Raw genomic sequence first — 23,213 nt, forward strand, 5'->3', positions numbered from 1 at the left:
AGCCATGGAATATTGTTTTTCACTGACATACAAGCACAATCTTATCCACAATATATACTGTCCAAATATTGTCTTACATTTTCTCTCTCTTTAAATGTGTTTTCTAGATAAAAATGATGTTAACAGCATATGGTCCAAGTCACATATACATTTACTACTAAAATGGTGTTTTATTGGCAGACAATATTAGTTCTTACAATGGGAACCAGGGCTGCAGGGGTTAAATCCTGGCTGTCCTAGCTAGCTATCCCTCATCCAGGGTCCTGGGAATGTCTGCTGCTGCCTGCTACCTACTGTGTGCTGCCTGCTGCTGTTTAAAAAGTAATATAGCTCTTTGTAAGACTTTGTCTCCTACCAAGAACCAGCCTAAATGCAGTAAGAGGGGTAACAACAGCCTTCTATCCAGTACAAATGGAAATAGTGCCATAAAACAGGCAGATAATGATACAAACATAAAGTGTAAAGCAAGCTCATCAAGAAAAACTTCTTTAATATCTTCTTATAAAATCATTTAAATCATAGACTTGGTGGCTTGATTCAACATTCCTGACTAAATCTGGTAGTTGCATATACATCTGTGCGGCGCAATTCAATGCTTGTGACTTGTCAGACAAAATGCATGTAAGCACCATATCACCTAATGAAACCACAAGGGCTTACTTTGAGAACAGCCAAACCACTTTACTACCAGTTAGCCCAAAGGGACTGTAGAAAGAGTGGCACTAGTTTGAGGAAGACCTGTTCCACCATGACACAAAGCAAGGACCACAATATGGTTTGATGAGTAGAGAAACTTGAGTGACCTGAACAGAGCCCTGACCCCAGTGGCGACTCTAGGAACAATAAATACGGAGGGAACATACGATACCACAGTCAAAACTGATGGGGGCACTAATAAGTTCCACTACTAAATCATGTCACTGAAAAAAACAAATTAAATATAAAAAAATATATATACCAAAAATACCAGAGTATTGCAGTATGCAATAATATCTTTTTATTGGACTAACATAATACTTGAAAGACACGCTTTCAAAAGTAGTTTTCCTCTCTTCCCCAGGTTTTGCGTCAGACCTGAGAAAGAGAGGAAACCTATCCAAAGCTTTTCTTTATAGTTTACAAATAAGTGCAGACACAGAGCGAAAGGCTTGCACATGGCCTAGTTGTTGTTGAGTAGAGCCATAGCTTGAGCCATAGCTCCGGGACAAAGGAATATTGTGCCCCCTCAGCTATTATTTAACAGAGGTTATTTTATTGACACTGCCCTTAAACATACCAGCCCATAAACACAAATAAACTGCCCTTACACGCTGCCTTTACACATACCTGCCCATGAGCACACATATACACACACACTACAGAAATATACACTGCTCTTACACACACCTGCCCATACACTGCCTTTACACCCTTTTCTCTCCTCATCTCTTACCTTTCTCATCTTCCATCATCTTTCATCATCTTCCATCCTGTCATGGGAGCACAAGGTTCATTACTTCAGACACCTGCTTTAGTGCTCACTCATCACTATGCGCCAGCTATTGATGTAGAGCGTGGGGGGGGTATGATGTCATATCCCGGCTCTTGGCATCAGTTGCTGGCACGTAGTGATTAGGGAGTACGGAAGCCGAGGTCCTTAGTGACAGACCTTGCACTACCTAATGTTAGGCCTGGTTAGAGGGGGATTGTAATCTCCCCAACCAGCCCTCCTCATTGGGCGCCTATTTAGCAGGGCTGATTGGGGAGATCACAATCTTGCAGCTGCCTTGGTGACCGGCCCAGGGGAGGTGGCCTCTCCGCTTGCCCCACCCCTATAGATACACTACTGTTTTAGAGGCTTCCTGGTAAATCACATTGCTGCCAGCAATGTGATTTGCCACTGGGCCCCTAGATCATGGGGCCATTGGGGGGGAAATTCGGTAGGGGGGCAAAAGGGGGGACAAGGAATAATCTAGGGAATGCAGGCGTAGAGGCTGTTATAGCCACAAAGGAGGAACCAACTCCATATATTAATATCCATGGTTTTGGAATTGGATGCCCAACAAGTTAATATAGGTGGTGAGGTGTCCACATAATTTTGGTCCTTTAGTGTGTATAGACTTATATATGGAACTTTACAGACAAGGAAGTTGAGATTCTTAATTCTGTTTATGATTTCATGCCGTTCTAGTGAGCATAGATATATGGACTTGTGTTTGTGTTTCACTCTGGGTAACTATGTAACTATGTAAATGTTACTTAAATTTGCAGACTAATGGTTTATAAGACTGATTATGTTACATTAAATCCAGATTTTGTTTGTCTCTTGGTCCTTGTTCAAGGTGAAAGGTAAATGTGCTGAGGTGTGGCACTGTTTATAAGCGGATGTTCTTGTCTGATAGAAATGCTCCGTGACACAGAATTCAGCTTCTCGTCCATTCATATTGTTTGTGTTCACTGATAAGGGACAGATGTATACACCTAACAAAAGGTAGAGCTGAAAGACAAGTAACTTCCTCATCTTACAGAGTTTCGCAATTGTTTAGACACAGCACTTGCATGGGTGTTACTGGAGGGAATTATTAAAACAAATTACAACATAATGTGTTTTATGTTACAGAGCATCCTTTTCGATACACCTGTTTGTGTGCATGTCAGTTTATCTGATTCTGCGTATACACTGCAGACTCGCAAGTCCTTAACTGGTTGCTGGCCTGGCTGCATCAAAAGTCTGGAGTAATTTAGTAACCCGAGAATTGGGTTATGGACTAAATTGCCAGCGTATGAAGTTGACCTAGCAACTGCCAGGATTTTTTTTTAATAAGCTAACCGTAGCATTTTTATATAGGCCTGTGCAAATACATTATAAGGGCGCTTATAAAAAAGCCCTGGAATTAAGCACTGATGAAAGAGCTACATGATTGAGCATGGGAAGGGCATCAACCTATACCTAGCACAGGAATTATACATATTGAAAAGCCCTGGTAGTAAGCAGTCATAAAATTGGCTGCTTTATGGAACAGCAATGGCATAAAGAGCACAGGGTTTAGGTTATATAAGACTGGATAATAATCCTCATTATCATGGGGGGGTCAATAACAGCCCTGGCAGTAGGCATTGATATGAAAAGGCATTATCATACAGGATACAGTATATGTTTGGGTTCTTTAAATTTGGGCTAGTCTTGAGTGGCACATGAGGGCAGAGTTTGTGATTATAGTCATGCTGGACTATAAATGGAAACTATGGGAAGGTGCCCACCCTCTTTGGATAATTTGCCACAAAGATCCTCCTGGTTGCCAGAATATCTGCTTAAATTGTGTGGGACCTTATACTCTCTGATGAACAAAGGGTACCATCTGTACCTGGATCATTTTTACACCAGTGTTCCTTTGTTGCGATTGCTTTAGTGCTTCGCCTGAGGTGCAATAAGGTGTAACCACAAGGAGTTCCCAGCACAGACGGGGGATACTTCGCTGTGTGCAAGGAGGAGCTGCTGGCACTTAAGTTTAGAGACAGGAAGGATGTGTGCATGCTCAGCACCATCCATGACAAGAACACTATGCCCGTCCTTGTCTGTTGCAGAGCAGGGGCTCCTTTGAAGCCAGCGCGCATCAGGGCCTATAATAAGCACATGTGAGGTCTGCTACAGCCATATCTCATCATGAGGACGTGTAAGGCATGGTACAGTTCAGGCTACTAATTTGGTGATAACCATAATATGGTTATAATTGTTAGTCTTCTAAATATACAAAAATTGTCACAGTGTTTTCATAAACAGTGTGGCCATTATAATTCATCATGCCAATTTTCTTATTGCACAGTCATGGATACAAATAGCAAAAGAAATGTGTCAGGTTTCTATGGCTATCTACAGGAATGTTTTTTCAGATAAGACCATTGTTGGCTGTATGTCCCTGTCACAGCTAGGCACAACTAACATATATTTAAAAATGCAATAATTATGGTTATGGGATACGTAAGACAGGGCGCATGCAGAAACAAATAATCATTCCAGTATCCAGGGGATGTGGTAGTAGTATATGTTCATGCCACAAATGAGCCTCAGTTCATAATGGGAGCCTTTTTTTAAAAATGTCACATGGACATTCTTCTTTGGAGGTTTTAGTAAGTCATTAGAGTTTTACTGGCATTTTTACTATATGTTTGTTAAACTATGATTCCTATGTTGTCCTCTGTTTGGGCAAGTAAGCCCTTCTTTTGAAATCATAGAAATACAATTTATGTATGGCAATATTCCAGGGGCGGATCCAAACACTCATACAAACATACCCAGACACTCAAACCAACTCAACCAGATACACTACACACTCACAAACAGACCAATTCACACAAACATACCCAACCACACACTTTCAATGACATACCTAGACACACATGCCAACAACCCCAAACAAAGACATGTTCCCACACTAAAATACCCACGCACATACTAACATACCCAGGCACTCACACTAACATACCCAGACTGTCACAGTAACCCCCTGAGGCTGAGGACAGCTGGGGGTAGGTTTGCATTTGGGGGGTCACTGATGGATTCCTGGACAGATTCCTTGCCTGCCTGCCCAGTCCCCTCTTATGTCTAAGATTTTTTGGAAGAGTGAAAACAAATTGCAAATTTATTCTAACTCTGTGGTTTTTTTCTCTGTTGTGGTTTAGCACAACACTGCATTATGTTTAATTATTTTTTTCTGGAATGCTAGTTATATTAAATATTCTTATTAGGCAACACCAATTACTTTTGTAAATGGTCCTCTGGGAATCTGCTTGTATTAGTTTTCTTCTTATTGTGCTAATGGGAAAATTGTGACCCCTACCACATTGCCCAAATGGGAATCTGATTTGTATGTGTTTTTTTTTTAATATATATGTGTTTGTTATAGTAATACTATACGTAACTAAATATATCAAAATGACACAATAGTACTGTGTAGTGAGTTCAGGAATACGTGAAGTTGTGTACCTACAAAATGAATAATGGCATGAACTGATGTAATAGTATATTCTGGCCTAGGCCAACTACAGTATGCCTAAATCTAGGCCCAGTGAGCAGCTCTGAGAAGCAGCTACTTTGCCGCCCTCTATACTGGGTAATTAGGTTCCCTGATGCACCTCTGCTCCCTTTGGGAGTTACAAAGAAGATCTCTCCCAACAGCCTAGCTGTCACACCTTCCATGGCTTGTTGTTCCTAGTGCCAGGATATGTCCTGACAGCAGCTGTGGAAGTAGATGAGGAGGTACAACCGTAGATTAATTGCTGAAAACACATGCTGTGACGTCTTGGTTCAGAATGAGAAGGGGGCCTCGTTTTTGCATGCTTACAGTCTATTAAGAAGCCAGGGGAAATGAGACAGAAGGTGATGGGCTGCTTGGACGAGGATGGTTTGATTGTATGAAGGTCATGTGGGGAGAATCTTGGAGATCTCAAAGGGGGGAGATTTATGATTTCTTTCATAATGTAGGTTGTGTTAATAGTTTATATGGGTATGCAAATACCTGGGAACTATCTTACTACAGAGAAACTCTGGGTCATTAGTGATGTTAGTGGGACCACCTAACCGCATGACGCAGGGGGGCTCTGGGTAGCTGGAGCCAGAAAGTACCATACCTGGGAACACTCATGTTTCGCAAAGTAGTCTATCTTGGGATGTTTCAAGATACAGAATTTACCATCTTCTTGGGTGTCGACAAAATGTTCCAATGTTTACTATCAGATATGGTAGAGATGAAAACATATTTCAAAATATCGTACAGTCCAACACAGTGGCCATGAGTAATCCTTGCACTTTGTGAGCACTGCAGAATCCCAGGTTTGACCGAAGACAACCGATTTAGCAATTGGATTCTTGAACTAACCTGTAGCCAACATGTCACTACCTACATCTACCCTTTAGTTTGGTCTATGAATCATTAAATATTTGTGATCTTGCATGATCCTGTGTCAAAGTAATTTCCTGCTCCTAGCTTTGGGATTATCTATATGAAATAGATTATTGCCTACCTATACTCTAAGAACTAAATGGCACCTAATATTGTGTCTGCTTCCAAATAACAGGCAGATAGCCATTACTTACATTTTACCTCTTTTGGTATAGAGTGTAAAAGAATTACCTTACTGTACTACGCAGTAATTTCTGTTGGGTATGGCTGTCTGTACAAAATGTCTTCCACCAACCTTGAATCAGCCCCATTCTTCCCAATATCACCTGTGCTATACGTTCAATAAAAGGCTTTTATTATTCTGATATGTGGTTAACACTACCATTAGCAGATATCATACATAGACAGGATAAGTACTTCTGTAGTTCAGTTTTGGATGTTCCTCCATCACATGACATTTGACCTCTAGGAGCTATTAAGATTGCCTTATTAGTCCAAAAGAAAACAGACTGCTAAGTTGAAGCTGATATTTTATTGGGCCAACATAGAAAATTCTGTAAATGTAAGTGTCTCATGAAGACCTTAATATGCATTCTTCTACCTGTGAGAAATGGACTTACCCGTTGTAGAAGATGCAGTCCTCTTTACAGTCCCATTTTTGCAGCACTGCTTGGCTTCTCTAAGACCCTCGCAGGAGCCCTCCCCAAGCAAGCGCTAGAGCTGGCTGGCAGTTAGTATATCATATGGGTGAAGGGCTGGCATCTTCTGGCCCAAGGTGGCAGGTAAAGCCAAATGGCCTCATCGGCCTCTTCCCCCTGGTAACTTACAAACATGCTGGCACACATTTTAACACACACTTTCACATTTGCGCACACTTGCTAACAGAAACCTACACCTTCATGCTAACACACCTGCTTGCACACTAATGTTAATACACACACTTACATATACGCATTAATGCCAGCACATACTTAAACATACACAATCATGCCAGCACATGCTTACACATACATGCTACCACACACATACACATCCATGCTTGCACATTATGTGACCCGGCCAGCTTCCTGTCTCCCAGGGTCGGCCAAATATAGTTCACAAAGTGTTGGGCCAGCCCTTTTTAAACAATTTTGGACCAGCCCGGGGCCAATTACCTAGTCTACTGTTATTGTTTTGTTGTGTTTATTATTGAACAAACATGGTTTCATATGACAACAAGTAAAATGATACAACAGACAAGTTCCTTATACTAGAAAACTCGAGATGCCTGTGTAGCAAAATGGTCATATAAGTTACCCAAGAGTAATGCAATTTTATAACTATTACTTATTGAGAATTCTCTAGTGTGCCTCTGCAGACCTTTCTGTAAATGTCCCTATAAAGGTCACACGTACATTCGCATACACATACACATTTGACTACACCTCCACTCCAATAGATGTCGCTACGGAGCACTGTCTCCCCGTAGCGCCTCCGTGTTGTTCCCTCTTGCACACCCGCTCTTTTGTGCCTCATATAAAGTGGGAGCCGTTGGTGCAGGAAGAGAGAGCGGCCGGGAAGCTCTGGGAGCGATACTGGTGCAGTAGTGGGGGATCTGGGGAGGAGCGGCACCAGGAAATACCAGGGGTGGGCGGCATGGGTCGGAAGCGATGTAGCTTTTTAGATTGATGCAGCTCTATACATACACACACCTTAACGCTATATGTACGGACGTACGATTGTCCTGTACAGAACCTTGTGCCCCTTCTAATACATACGTGGGTGTTCTCACCTTGTCTCCTATGTAAGCGTTTAGCGCTCATCAACTTTATTAAATAAACCCAGCATACGACCATTCATTTTATGAATGAATAGTTACTGAATTCTTCTAAAAAAAAGATATAATCAGCACAATAGTAGTGCAGATGATAGCTTGACATCATACATGTAAATACCCATATAAGTGTCTTCTCTTGGAGGGCATAGGCAGCCTATGTGTATTTGTATATGGCTCTTCCAGGCATAGGTGTGTGTATGTATAGGTAGTACATACGTGAGTGTTTTTTGCCTGTGGTCTTTGTGTTAAGGTATCATGGGGTTGATCAGTATTAGGGGGTGCAGTTGTTCTAGGCGGATCATGTACCTGTTCCTTATCCTGGCACTGGTGCCCTTGGCACCTTGTCTTGCCCCTGAATCCGGTATTCCTGAAAACTCTGAGAATGAGCCTCCTGGTATCACCCCTTCATCCTATGAGACCGACCTGATCCCCCACACCCCACATGACAATGAGACCCACGGAGGAGGACACAGGGGCAAACAAAAACTATTCCCTGTTCTGTCTCTGGATTACGATCACGTCCGCGCACCGTTTGAGATTGCTTTATGGATCCTCCTGGCTTGTCTGATGAAGCTTGGTGAGTGTGAGCAGGAGGCCTGAACCTGATAAATGTCAGTTTTGGTGGTGGGGGGGGTGTGTGAAGTCATTCGCTTCTCTGTAGTCACATTTAATTTGTCCTCTTTCTCTATAAATAAAGGCTTAGTATATTAAACTCTCATAGGGTTTGCAATTCTACACTTTTGCATGTCTCTTTATAAGTGAATGACGTATTATGTATTGATTTATATAGCATCTCCGGATTTTGCAGCGCTGTACAATAGGCAAGTAGTGCATCGCTTAACAATTTGGACACGCAGAAACGGAAAATTAGGAAGCCTTGCTAGGAGTAGGTCACGCTGGCTTTTGGACTGGGCTAGTGACTGTATTCCAGTTATTGGAGGTTATGTATAAACATGTATCCTGTATAAACACCTGGGAGAAGGAAAATACTGAAATTGTGCAAAATAATTCAGAATGCAGTAGTCGGACCAAAAAGATCTGTAAACAAAAGAATGATTTCATCACAACGTAAAAATTAGTCTGTCCTCTGTATGAATATATTTAGTAATTTTAATCCAGAAAGCTGGACATAAATAATCATCACATCCAAAGGTAGCACATCCACAACGGATGTATAAAAAATGGTAATTCCATTTTTACATATTATATGGGTATACTTTTCAACTATTTGCAATGAAGTTGATGGGCCACTTTAGGCAGGGGCCCACTGGCACTGGGTAGCGGGTCATTGATACACTTTGTTTCTGATAAGGGTGATTGTTCTTATGGATGTGGTTGTTCTGTATCTTTCTGAGTAAAATGATTGTACTGTCACACTGCTGAACATTTTGGCAAGTAAGGGGTTAGGCTGTCATGCTGCATCTTATGACTTGGTTAAGCAATGTGTAATGCATTTGTGGTACACATAATGTGGTTTCGGTCCGTGAAACAATGTTTTCACAGATCTAGTTTTGTTGGCACTGAAGGATACTTATTTGCCTGGAGTAAAATCATCCAGATACCATGTTGGAAGGGAGTAGAGGGTGTTTCCATGGCACTTAAGTGTTTTTTTTTTGTGTGTGTTTTCACAGGACGGCTACATATATTTCTCTCCCATGACTTTTAGAGAGAGAGAGAGATTTTTGTTAGCTTTCAACATTACTGTTACCACTAAATTCTAGGTGAAAAATGCTAATTCTGAGACAGGACCAGATATTTGAGGTGGCCCATAACAAAAAAACAAAACAAAATAAATGCTTGCCAATAACGCGTAATAGCTTGTTAATCACTCCCCTAGAGGTGGAAGACTTGGATATTTTGTTAGATGTGTTTTTAAAAAAAATATTTTATTAATTTGAACTCTTACACATTCTTTCTCTTGTTTTTAGTTTCCCTCTCCCAGCTGCCACTAACCCTAGGCTCACTCTTGACACTCCAACACCATATGCTGACACCCTACCATACACACATGCTAACACCATATATTAACATACACATACACATGCTAACACCATGCCCTCAAATGCATGTATGCTAATGTACATTGCATTAATGCACACACCATACAGTAACACATCATATGCTCACACTTGCAGAGACCATTTATTATTACTAGTATCAAGTTCAGCAAAAAAAAAAATATATATATATATAAGAGTTTGAGGGTTTTGTGTACGGTTTTCATGGAGCTGCCTATTAGCCATTTCTATGTATTTTAGCTCTGATTATGACAAACACCCTGACTCCTTTATTATAGTGGCCGCGGCAAATAGAAGGGATCAGTCTTAATTGCATAGCTCAACTCTAATAAAAGTCTGTGCACCTATCATAAGGATCAACAAAGTATGGTGTTTGAGCAGAAAAAGTTCTCCAAAATAACACATCACTAACAACAATGGCACAACTCTAGGGCACCGAACCTCTGTTTGGGTCACTGTGGTAGGTAAATTCTAAGGTAAACAACTTTGGGGATATGAGGATCAGTCAGACACATAGTTTTATTTTAGAATTCTAGCTAAGCATCATGGGACTTGTAGCCCCCCCCTCCTGAGTTGAAGCGCTTCACTGATAATTAATAGTAACATAAAATAAGCATTTTGTGTAAAAGCAGCAAATGTGTAACTTTTTTTGGAGCAATGCATTCTCCCTGCTCGTGTATCAGTTTAACCCCGTATCTTTGAATCTTCTTATAAAGTTATGTTGCAGTGCCTGGTTGAGTAACATTTTTGTAATAAATCTTTTAAATCTCATCAAAGGGAGAAAATATGAAATAGTTGTATGCTTTACTGTTACTGCGCAATAAACCTCCATGTGCAAACACCAACTCCACTCCTCTGTATCGGTTCTTGGATAAAGGGAATCTTAAAAGGTTTTAAAATAGCAATTCAGCTATTACTGGACTTAGTCACTCCTGGGTGTGTACTACTAGGCCCTGGTATTTGTACAATTTAATATTAATTACTTCTGCTGTTTCCATTGCACATTGCGGGCACATTTGCTCATACAGCATCGTCATGCTAAGGGAGATCCAGCAATGGATTTCTCAGACTGCCAATCGGTTTACTTTCATTCCTGGTGCGTTTGGCTTATCTGCTACAGAAATAGAGAAAATCATTGGCAATCTTTGGCCGTGCTCCGTTGATGCTTTTTATTTAAGATGGCACTGGTCTGGAAGAATAATTTTAACATTTTAGAACATTTTCAAGATGTTTCTAATAGCTTTTGAAGCCCTATGTGTATCATCCTGGCTTTTATTCTAATAAATCATATTGCTGATAAACGCAGGCTTCTGCAACACATTTGTTAAGCATTCAGTACCTCGTGTGCATCGTCATATTGCTTTTTTCATACCACCTAATCATGATGTATGTTATGTAGATATCCTTTTGTTTAATGCACAAATACTCTAGAAAGGAGTATTAGTTGTAAACTGTGAAACTTTGGGCATTCCCGTAGAGAAAATATTTTTTCACTGTCTGAGATTGCTGCCTTGACTATATATATGAGAGTGTCTACTCGGGTAGGGTCAATGATGGTTCCCATGGACTGCCTCTGGTGCAAGGCAGTTCCCTGCATCAGGAGCCATCAGGTAATAGAGTGCATTGACATGTATGGCGCTACTGTTTTTAGGTGCACATTTTCATGATGTCATGGAACATGAAGATTTTAAGAGGCTAAAGAATTCTCAGGGAGGGGTTCTTGCATTCAACAGTAGTCAAGATAACATGTCTAATGCTGCATTTTGTTACAAAAGTGTTCAGTTCAGTAGATTGTACTTATTCCGCTCCAGTGTCCCACGGAGATCCTAAAACAAACAATGCCTATAAAACTACAGTGCATTTATTGCTCAAAGTTGGGAAAAGTGGTCAGTGGATTCCCTTCCTTGAAGTATCCAGTCCAGGGACCTCTACGCTATCATATACATTAAAGTGCATGGTAAATTTCATAAATTAAGTATATCGTTTAATTTGTCAATCCAGGCTTAGTGACATACGCAGTTGTACAACTAAAGACTACTTGAAATCTCTTTCAGGGCCGAAGGACAACCTTGGGCTACAGGCCTTATATATGGAGCGTTCTTTACATGCTATATATGTAGGATGAGGTTTAGATACAAAGAGGAATTTTGAGGAAAAGTTCCAATTGTGTAGGAATTTCCACAGGGACATAAAATAATAAAGCATGTTGCTCTGCATTTAGTAATTTGCCCTAGATTTGCCCATTGCAGCATGTGGCGCATAATCATAAAGATGTAGCTGGCTGTAATTGGAATTTATTTGTTACTGGGGACATCTTGCACTAATAAGGTGGACATTTAGAATGTTAGTCTAGTACAGGAGTCAGCAACCTATGGCACCCTTGGTGACTTTGCATGGCACTCATGGCTGCTAAAGCCAAACTGGCTCTTGCCTATCAGGAGTCCCAATGGGTCTTCAGCAACCCATTCTGCTAGATATACACAGAGCAGCAGAAGAAGCCTCCTCCTTATACAAGTAATACAAACACATGCACAGTCCCAACACACACAACACCACTGACCATCCACATAGACACAACCCCACAAGCAGCCTCTCACGTGCAATATCACATGCAGCCCACACATACACACACCAAACACAGAATGTGACATATTCGCACAATTTCACAAGCATTCCCCTTACACAGCACACATTCATAGGTACCATACACAACACCACAAACTACTCATGAACATTTACAATATAACCGCCCACATAACGCACAAATACAGCGCTACAAAGAAACTGCAGCCCCCATAAATAACACAAGTAGAGTATGGAAAGATACACACTTCAATTTAAAAAAAAATAGGCCCGGCACGCCAAGGGACTACAAGATCTTGTTTTGGCACAGTACTACTAAAAGGTTGCCTACCCCTGGTCTAGTAAAACAAAAAATCTTTCTAACGTTCCCCTCCAAGCCTTGTCATATTTATTTTTGTCAACAATCATAAGTATGTTACATGCTAGGGGGTCACTACTCTTTCCCCTTTGTTTTTTTTCTCATACATCATCTTTATGTTTATTGTTCAATATGTTATTAAGCCTGCATCACTCAACTGTTTGTATTATGTGATATACAAATTTATTTCCTCAAGGGGTTTTACATAACAATGAGTTTTTAAGGTAGCATACACTGTCCCTGGTTGAAGAGTAGATGTGATTGCCCCACCCCGGAGACATTGTAGAAACCTTTTGGGCAGGATTTGATGGACCGTTCCGGAAATAGTAGAGGTGTATCTGGTAACGGCCTGAGCTAGCACCAAAATGATTATATTATGATCGTCGGACTTTGCTATTACTCATTGCTATTGATTATCTTAATACGTTAGTGGAAGTTGTGCTCAAACAGGAAAAACAAGGTGTGTTTTGTGTAGAATACTTCTGCTTACCCACGTATCTCTCTATGTGTAAGTGTTATCAGTTTAATTTACCATGTAATGGTAGAATAATGCAGGGAAAAACTAAATGGTCTCAAGCTGGAACCTTTTGTAGTAAGGAGAATGGCTGTGTTTGCATAACAAAGTGAAGCAGATAGTAGTGGGAAAATACACACCTTCATATGCACCTATTTACACACCAAATCACAAAAATATGGGCTTTTTCTTTTTAATTATTGAAAATGTAGTGTTGAAAACCAAACATTTTTTGGGAGACGCATATCTGACCTGTTTTTATAATTTACTCTACTAAGGTGCTCCAGGTGTAGACCAAGTGTGGACACAGACACCATTACTAAGCTTTTTTTTTTTTATTAGACACCGCATATGGAGCATTTAGTAAAATGTCTATCACAAAGCCTGGCGATGCTTACCCCTGCGTTTCTTCCTGTTTGGACTTCAGGCAGACTTGTTGCTTCATCACCTTCCAGCTCTGCAACATCCATATTCTCTTTTGCTTTTAATGACATGCTGCTTTAAGTCTCCCACACAGTAGTTAATTATGGAGTTAGAAAAACAATTATCTGCTTTTGGGCTGATGCAGTGATAAGTTTCAACTATATGTTTTACACACGCAAATTATTCTCAAGCTTAATGCTCTCCAAGGCCTGTCTGTCTTTGTTTGCTGGGTAAAGTGTCTGGCGTTTTGTGCTGTACTGCTCAAGGTGACCTGAAGACTCAGCTGTTGTCGGAGAACTGCATTGTATGTGGGTGTGACCCTTCCCTAGCCGATTGAAAGTCTGGCATCTCGGAGCAATGTGCTTCCTTTTTAAACTACCACTAAAGCCTGTAATAATCATACAAATGAGACTGTATTTATTATTATGGAACATTTAAATGTGTTTGTGCCAGAGAAATATTCGTGTATAATTATGACTCTTGTATTGAGACTACTGCATATGGCTGTCATGAAAAGGATGCGCACGATGTCCTGTCTTTTGCTCTCTTCTCTCTCTCTCTCCCCTCCTTCTCTTCCACTCTTAATTTTCTCTCATCCTTTTTCTTCGCATCCCTTTTCTGTCTCTCCTCTCTATCCCTCTCCTTATTTTCTCTCCTCTCCTTTTCTCAATCTTTCATTTCTTTCCCCATCTCTCTATTCTCCCTCATTTTCTTCTCCTTCTTCCTTTCCTGTGATCTTTTCCCCTCTCTCCCCCCTACACATTCTTCTCTTACCACTCTCATTGCCCTCTCCATTTTTTCTCTCTCTCCTTTACCCTCCTTTCTTATCCATGTGCCTTGTTTCTCCCTACCCTTTCTTCTGTCGTATCTCTCACTACAATAGTTGTGTGTGTGCTGTGTGATTTTGAAGTCTTCAGCACTCATACCCCCCTCCCTACACACACAATGAATGACCAGCCTCCTACAGACAGTATGGAGTAGCAGGATCAGTTCAGCATACATGATTTGCAAAGCTCAAATACAGCGAGCACTCCTAGTGAACTTTATCTGGTGTGATCAGATAGCTCTGTTAGAGTAAATAGAGTATGAGTGCATACATTCCCTCTTTTGACACTAAATCCCCCTTTCCCTCTTTCCTCGCCTGATGTTGCTCTTCATCACAATAATGTGTGTAGACCCCGAAAATGTGTTTAAATTGTGTAAATACAATACATTATTCTTCTATGCCTTACTCGTCACAAAGTCACATAAAAAGTCTTGGTAAAGCCCCACCTCTAACCATAATTACTAAACCAAAGATGTCTCTTTTTTTGGCAATTTAAAATGTGCGGGGTATGTGAGTGTTTGAGTAATTGTTTATTTTCCATTCTCTGATCTACAGGGTTCCATGTCATTCCCACAGTGTCCAATGTGGTTCCAGAGAGTTGTCTGCTGATTGTGGTGGGGCTCTTGGTTGGTGGACTAATCAAGGCAGTGGGTGAAACTCCTCCAGTATTGAAGTCAGATGTGTTTTTCCTATATCTGTTGCCTCCTATCATCCTGGATGCTGGGTATTTTTTACCTCTACGCCCTTTTACAGAGAACCTGGGGACTATTTTAATGTTTGCTCTGGTGGGCACACTCTGGAATGCTTTCTTTGTGGGCTCCTTGCTATTTGCTGTATGCCAGATTGGAGGTTCAAAACTTTCTGGGGTTAACCTGTTAGCCAACTTGCTCTTCGGCAGCATCATTTCAGCAGTGGATCCAGTAGCTGTGTTAGCAGTCTTTGAAGAAATTCACATCAATGAACTTCTTCACATCCTAGTTTTTGGAGAATCTTTACTCAATGATGCGGTCACTGTGGTAAGTTTGTTTTTCTTTAGCCCATGTCTTCTACAACAGAACTAGACAGCCACTACAGATCAGCTGGCTCCTCGCTGGTCCCGATTTTCCTTGTCTATTTACCTAGTTCCCCAATACTGTTCATTGCCCTGAAAACCATACTGTCATTTACTTGGGTCATTTTTTAACCTCTTAATTTATATCTGATTCCATTGTTTCTCTTCTCCAGGTCCTGTACCATCTGTTTGAAGAATTTGCTGGCCTGGAACAGCTCACATTCCGTGAAATCTCTCTAGGGTTCCTAAGTTTCTTTGTGGTGGCCCTGGGAGGAGTGTTTGTTGGATTGGTATATGGCATTATTGCAGCCTTCACTTCCCGATTTACTTCCCACATCCGTGTTATCGAGCCGCTCTTTGTTTTCCTGTACAGTTACATGGCATATTTGTCTGCAGAACTGTTCCATCTTTCCGGCATAATGGCGTAAGTCTTTTCTCTTGACTTCTGATTCTTTTTTTTTTTCCACTTTCCCATTTCCTGGTGTCAAAGTAGATTTGTCAAAGTCTAATTTTTCCTTCTGTGTTAGCAACTTCTCTGTGTAACCACCTCCAGCCTCTACTCTGTCTTGCAATTCTTTCCCAGTTTAATGTGGATAGATGTTGGAATATGGTCCACCTAGGGCTTGATGTTACTGCAAACCTAGGGTTATCGTATTATATCTTAAGCTTTTCCTGCAATGCTGGAGAAGTCTGCTTATAATAACAACGGACCTACTTTTTTTTTTCTTTTACCTCCTATAATTTTAGACAATCATTCCGGCTATATTAATCTTTCTTGCTTAAAGGGCAAGTCCATGAAAATAAACATTTTTCTTCTAGAGCATAAAACACAGTGCTGTCTACAGAAATGTAGGTTAACGCTGACAAAACCCAGACTGCTGGCCATCGTTGTTAGTCATGTGATATCTGGGTGACTTTGTCTGCTCAAACACCACACTTTGTGGCAATGCCAAGTGACTACTGAAAGTCTTTGAAGGAAGGGGCCTGGGTGATTTTAAACTGTTGTTTCTGTCTATCTTTTGCAGTCTCATTGCATCTGGGGTGGTAATGAGGCCTTATGTTGAGGCCAATATCTCGCACAAGTCCCACACTACCATAAAGTACTTCCTGAAGATGTGGAGCAGTGTAAGTGAAACTTTAATTTTCATCTTCTTGGGGGTCTCCACTGTAGCAGGACCTCACGACTGGAACTGGACCTATGTCATCAGCACCTTAATCTTCTGTCTGATTGCACGCGTGCTAGGTATGTTGACACACCTTCAAAATAGAATTCATAACCATGTTACATCTTTCTGTGATTTGATGTGAAAGTGTGCAGCTCCACAAATTATAGTTTGCCTTTAATGTATTGTTCTCACTCTATATAGTAGGGGAGGGGTCTAAATAAACAGGGAGACTGGGCACACAAATGGCAGATGAAGTTTAATGCAGATAAATGTAAAGTTATACACTAGGCAACAATGTGCAATGTCAGTCAGCAGTTGCTAAGGCCAGTAAATTATTGTCGAGTATAAAAAGGGGCATCAATTCGCGGGATAAAAATATAATTTTGCCTCTGTATAAATCAATGGTAAGGCCGCACCTTGAATATGCTGTGCAATTTTGGGCACCTATTCTAAAGAAGGATATCATAGCACTAGAAAGGGTGCAGAGGCGGGCTACAAAATTAATAAAAGGAATGGAGCGCTATAGTTATGAAGAAAGGTTAACTAATTTAAATCTGTTTAGTTTAGAAAAACGGCGCCTCAGAGGGGATATGATAACGTTATATAAATATATTCGGGGCCAATACAAACAATTGTGTGGAAATCTGTTCATAAACAGGACTATGCATAGGACACGTGGTCATGCATTTAGACTGGAAGAAAGGAGATTTAGACTAAAGCAGAGGAAAGGGTTTTTTACAGTAAGGGCAATAAGGATGTGGAATTCTCTGCCTGCAGAGGTAGTTTTATCGGAGTCTGTACAGATGTTTAAACTGCAACTCGATGAATACTTGGAAAAACATAATATTCGGGGATATAATCTTTAATTATGGGGAAACGGCTTATTGATCCAAGGAGAAATCTGACTGCCATTTTGGAAGAAGAATTTTTTTCCCCTAATTAGTGCAAAATTGGAAAGAGCCAAACTGGGGTTTTTTTGCCTTATTTTGGATCAACAGCAAAAAATTAACCAATATAGGAAAGGCTGAACTTGATGGACGCATGTATTTTTTCAGCCGATGTAACTATGTAACATCTGGTCTTGTTTTGCCATGGGCAGACTTTTTTTTTTTGTCTTCATGTCATGTATGATGACTGTCCTTTATAAGCAGCAAACCGTCCTTTTAAAGGCAGGAAAGTTTGTTTGCAGAGGTCAGGGAAAGAGCAGAAGGGATTTTAATGAGTGAACAAAAATGGCAGCATGTTAGTAATGCATTACTTTGGGGGGGGTGAATCCATAGCAAGTAAAATAGTGGCTTTTATAGTAAGAACTTTACTTTAGTCCGTAACTTATTTATATTCCTTTTAATATATAATATATATATATATTTATATATAATATATATATATATATTAGCATTGAGACAGCTTCACAGTTACTTTCTACATTTTGAGCTGTGTTTTTAAAAGCAAAATCCCAGCAAAATAAATCACTTTGAAGCTTATAATATAAATCGTTTTTTTAATTTTATGTGTATTTTTTAGTGAAATATAGTGTTTCTAAATTTTATTTTTACCAGGTGTCCTGGGGTTAACCTGGTTCATCAATAAATTCCGAATAGTCAAACTGACACCCAAGGACCAATTCATCATTGCATATGGAGGACTGAGGGGGGCTATTGCCTTCTCACTGGCATACCTTCTAGATAGTAGACACTTCCCAAAAAGAGAAATGTTCCTCACCGCAATCATCACCGTTATCTTCTTTACAGTCTTTGTACAGGTGGGTGTTGAAACAGACCCTGATTTTGTCTTAAGAATGGCTAGAAATGAATGGTTATTTGTGAAGTTGTAATGGGCACAAGCAAATATGATTGATTCATTTCCCTAACAGAGTTTGTCAAATGTCTGAATATGTATTGCTGTTACTTGTTGTATAAATATAAAATGTTCCTATAAAGGGGATGACAATCCGTCCACTTGTTGAGCTGTTAGCAGTGAAGAAGAAACAAGAGAGCAAGAGGTCAATTAACGAGGAGATTCACACACAGGTAACTAGCCTATTCTTCTTAACGGATAACTTGCAGTTAAGCCCCTTATATTTGCTCATTTGATTGTTTTCTCTTTTTTCTGTTTCTATATACATGTGTCCACATTTTCTTCCAGTTTTTCACTTTCCTGGATGTGTCCAATGTAGAAATGTTTCCCTGACATTCATGCTGAGTGTATATGCTTTATATCTTTCAAAATATGCTGTATACTGGTTGTAATACAATGCAGCGTTGGGTTTTCTGGTAACCTGGAATACCACCACACCACCAACAAAAAAAGGTCATATCTGGGTGACAGGTCCTCAAAGTTGTGCCATAGGCTAACGCTTACCCTCCTTTTCTCTGTTTTAGTTTCTGGATCACCTTCTGACAGGAATTGAGGATATATGTGGGCATTATGGCCACCACCATTGGAAGGATAAGTAGGTCACCTTCTTCTCCCATGTTGAGAGTTTGTGTATTTATGCCACTTGTACTCGTACATTCAGCTTGTTTACAGAGCTTATTTTGTTTTTCAGCAGAACTACAGGGGAAAAGCTGTATGTTTGGGAAAATATAATTTTAAATACTTGGAAGGAATAGCTAATTATTGCCTTGACTTGAGGTACTTTTCCTGTTTGAGTTAAATCTTAACAGCCAGTTATTTACTACCCAGGTTGAACCGTTTCAATAAGAAGTATGTGAAGAAGTGCCTTATCGCTGGAGAGAGGTCAACAGAACCACAATTAATTGCTTTCTATCACAAAATGGAAATGAAACAAGCAATTGAACTGGTAGAGAGTGGCGGCCTTGGGAAGATCCCATCCACAGTGTCTACAGTCTCTATGCAGTGAGTGGAATGGAGGAATCTGGTTTTTTTTGTTTTGTTTAAGAGCAAAGATGATTGTGAGGTGAAAATGGGAGAATTTTGGAGTATGATATTACTAGGGGGAAGAAGTGTAAGTACCATTGTCAAGAGAAGTCTTTTGATATCTTTAGGAAAGTGTAATGAGTGATCTTATTTCTTCTTGTGCCTATATTTTAACAGTATTTGAGTAAATGAATGTATTAGAATGTATTTTTCTCTATTCCTTTTTGCAGGAATATTCAACCCAGACCCAAAGCATCAGAAAGAATCATCCCAACTTTGTCAAAGGTAAAAGAGGAGGAGATACGCAAGATCCTTCGTACTAACCTACAGAAGACACGTCAAAGGGTGAGGAACATTAAAATCCTAAGCTTTGTTTTGCTTCAACCCTTTGTTTGTGTTTCTCTGGCACAATGCAGTCTTTCATTTCTTCCATTTGCCTTTCTCAGCTGCGTTCTTATAACCGACATACATTGGTAGCTGATCCGTATGAAGATGCTTGGAACCAAATGTTACTTCGCAGGCAGAAAGTGCATCAGATGGAGCAGCGGGTAAGTGGGGACCGTGATTGAAACAAGTCTTAGAGATATAACTTAATAGAAAGAAGGCATTGAACAATTAAATGTGGGGAAAAAAGAATCAGGGGAGGAGGAGTTGTTAGAGGGGCGATGACGGATTTAGATATGCATGCAAAGTAGTATTTATAGTAGTATGTGGCCTGAAGATGGACAGCATGGATTGGCAGCAGCATTTTATTATGTTCTTTTCTAGGCAACCAACTACTTAACAGTCCCTGCTCATAAACTGGATTCTCCCACCCTGTCCAGGGCCCGTGTGGGTTCAGGTGAGTGTGCTGTTATGAAGACCATTTTCATGTTTTTACTACCTCTCTTGATCCTTAATCTCTCTTTCTAAATTGATGTACCCACACAAATTATATATTGTTTTTTTTTTTTTCAGCACAAGTAGGGCTTTTGTTTGAAACCATAATAATACATTTTAAGACATTATTTTGTATGAATACAAATTTTAAAAATGGCAAATGTATACAAAGTGTGCACAGCTAGAGCCAATGGGAAAAATACACAAAATATACTCATTACGTTCCAATGATTTGGAGACACACAAAAAAAAACAGAAAAAAAATATTTTATGTTCAACAATATCCCCTAATTTTGTTAATCACCCCCAATTCAATTTACCTCATACATTTTTTTAAGTAGTCAATCCACCATATAGTTTTGTATAATTTTTATTTTGCTCTCTATCAGATGTATAGACATCCACTTTTATTATTTTTGAGGTCCCATTCTCCATACCAGTGCAAAACCAGCGATGTAAGAAAAAATATTGCCCTTTGACCCCAAATTTAAATGGAGTCTTTAATCAAAGTTGATACCTTTTTATTGGATCAACATTCTTGCTTCCCTCCTCACCTTTTTGTTCTTCTCCACCATCAATGATATTCCCATTTTTACTGGTCCCCTTCTTGTTTTAATTTCACCTTTGTTGTCTTCCTAAGATCCTCTTGCTTATGAACCAAAGTCAAACTCAAAGGACCTCCCAGTGATCACCATAGATCCTGCATCCCCCGAGTCAGTTGATCTCATGGATGAAACACAAGAGGATGAGGATGAACGTGGACTCACAATGAAATCCAAGGAGCCACCCTCTCCTGGGGCAGACGATGTCTTTGCCCCCAGTGATAGCCCAAACTCTCAACGTCTGCAACGATGCTTGAGTGACCCAGGTCCCCAGCCAGAGGAAAGTCAACCTTTTCTTCAAAAGCCAGAGTGATCTCTTTGCCCTCCTAGACTATACCGTGCTGAACAGATAAGTCTGCCAGCAAATGCTCTAAACCAGTGTGTACAAAATATCATTGTGCACGGCTGGAGAAAAGAATCTCACTTGAAACATTTTCTCTTCTTTGTGCAGCACCTCTGTTGGCCCATCTTCCTTCACATTGCACCCCCTACAGCCTCCCTTTTATTTTCCCTCCTCCCATTCCTGTGGGCCTTTCTTTTATATTTGTAACCAAAGAATATTGAATTATTTTGTATATTTGATTTGATATTTGGTTCACTGTATAGCTATATATATTATGTTTTCTAGGTGGTGATTAGATTATATTCTGCATTATGTAAAAGGGAAAAAAACTCCAGCCCCAGAGTAAAAGGATTTTTTAAATAGCCAGATCCTGCTCTACTTAAATGTGTTTTGACTTTTTGAGCCAACTCTTACACCAGCTCTGGAGCTTTACAATAATCTTTTCGGAGGGCTTGACCATCCCATCTTTACGTTCAAACACTGCTTGTAAGTAAGGGAATATACAGATATACAGACCTGTATTCTGGTCTTCTGTGTCTAGCACTGGTTTACATGTAGGTGACACACTGCCCTCTAGTAAGGGAGTCAGGGTTATTATATTATCAGAACATTCTCTTCATGTGAATGTATATATATATATATATATATAATTAATATATTATAATATATATATATATATAATATTATAATATATATATAATATTATATATATTATATATTATAATTAATATATTAATATATAATATATATATATATATAATTAAAAAAGTGCACATGAACTCATAAACCTAGAACCCATCACACCAGCAGCAAATACATTAAGTTTTTGAAAACCATTAGCATTAGTTTAATTACCATTTTTGTTTTCTTTTTTTTTTTTTTTTTTTAATTATGCATTCCAGTCACACTGTTCAAGCAACACAATAGGGTTTATTCATCAAAGTGGGAGTTTGCACGAGAGTTGTGGTTTCTGCTCTTTCATTTCAGCATTCATAATGAAGGACCTTTGCTAGCATGTTTCTTCAGTGTGAAGGGCTGAGTGAACCCTGTATAAAGCATAATTCAATGTATAACAAGACTATGCCTCGCCGATATAGGGCCAGCTAAGCCTACTGGGGTCAGACCTTCATAATGGATAGTGAGGTTAAGTAGTTGAAACCTAAATCTTTCTGCAAACTCACCCTTTAGTGAATAAATCATGTGTTTTCAGTCCTATGAAACATTGTCTGAATACTGTGAGGTGAGTCTGGTCTCGCTGCAACTAAAAGTTTAGCAATCAAGTGACACATGTTCTCCCATTACTCCTCAATTGAGTTTCAGGAGAATGCAAGAAGCCATCTTCTGAGAAAATGCGTTTCCCCTTTATACTGTGCAGTCTATCAGTTTGGCGTGTCATATCGCACAAAGGACATCGCAGAGGGCAAATGTTTATTTAACATTCACAGCAAATCACTGGGGCACAGCTTCTATAAAGGTATATAGAAATAAAAAATGATTGTGCAATAATATTAGTGCCAGTGTGTGAGGGGAGTGTGCAAGCGAATCATGTGCCTTTGCTCTTCACGTGTTTAGAATGTATGTAAGTCATATGTAGTTTCACATACGTGTAGAGATGCCTTTGTGTGCACAGTTCTCCCACACACAACTGCATGCTGTATCAGTGGAGGAGGAAATATACTGGCATGTTTGACAACTAGGATTATTTTTTATTTTGAAAGTAGAAAATAAATGTGCATTTTTAAAGCTGTCCTGGTCTCTTTTCTTGAACCTGTTAATAGTATTAGGATATCCGTAAGTCAACCTTTCAACGTGTCAGTAGTTTTTTGGCTGTAATCACATAGGTCTCCACAAGATGGTGACAGATTTCTACTGTTG

The 23,213-nt window shown here is 39.7% G+C and overlaps 1 protein-coding gene across 1 annotated transcript; it reads left to right on the forward strand.

Moving 5' to 3' along the window:
* Window positions 1–7,762: 7,762 nt before the first annotated feature.
* On the forward strand, window positions 7,763–21,722 carry SLC9A1 (solute carrier family 9 member A1). Its single transcript, XM_053454473.1, has 12 exons — window positions 7,763–8,272; window positions 14,973–15,433; window positions 15,642–15,892; window positions 16,494–16,711; window positions 18,194–18,396; window positions 18,575–18,664; window positions 19,016–19,086; window positions 19,320–19,493; window positions 19,745–19,859; window positions 19,961–20,062; window positions 20,283–20,355; window positions 21,034–21,722. Exons 1-12 carry the CDS (start codon window positions 7,951–7,953, stop codon window positions 21,306–21,308), a joined length of 2,355 nt encoding a protein of 784 aa, XP_053310448.1. The 5' UTR covers window positions 7,763–7,950; the 3' UTR covers window positions 21,309–21,722.
* The last annotated feature ends 1,491 nt before the right edge of the window (window positions 21,723–23,213 follow it).

The sequence above is a fragment of the Spea bombifrons genome, chromosome 2 (assembly GCF_027358695.1).
Source record: "Spea bombifrons isolate aSpeBom1 chromosome 2, aSpeBom1.2.pri, whole genome shotgun sequence".
Classification (NCBI taxonomy): Eukaryota; Metazoa; Chordata; class Amphibia; order Anura; family Pelobatidae; genus Spea; species Spea bombifrons.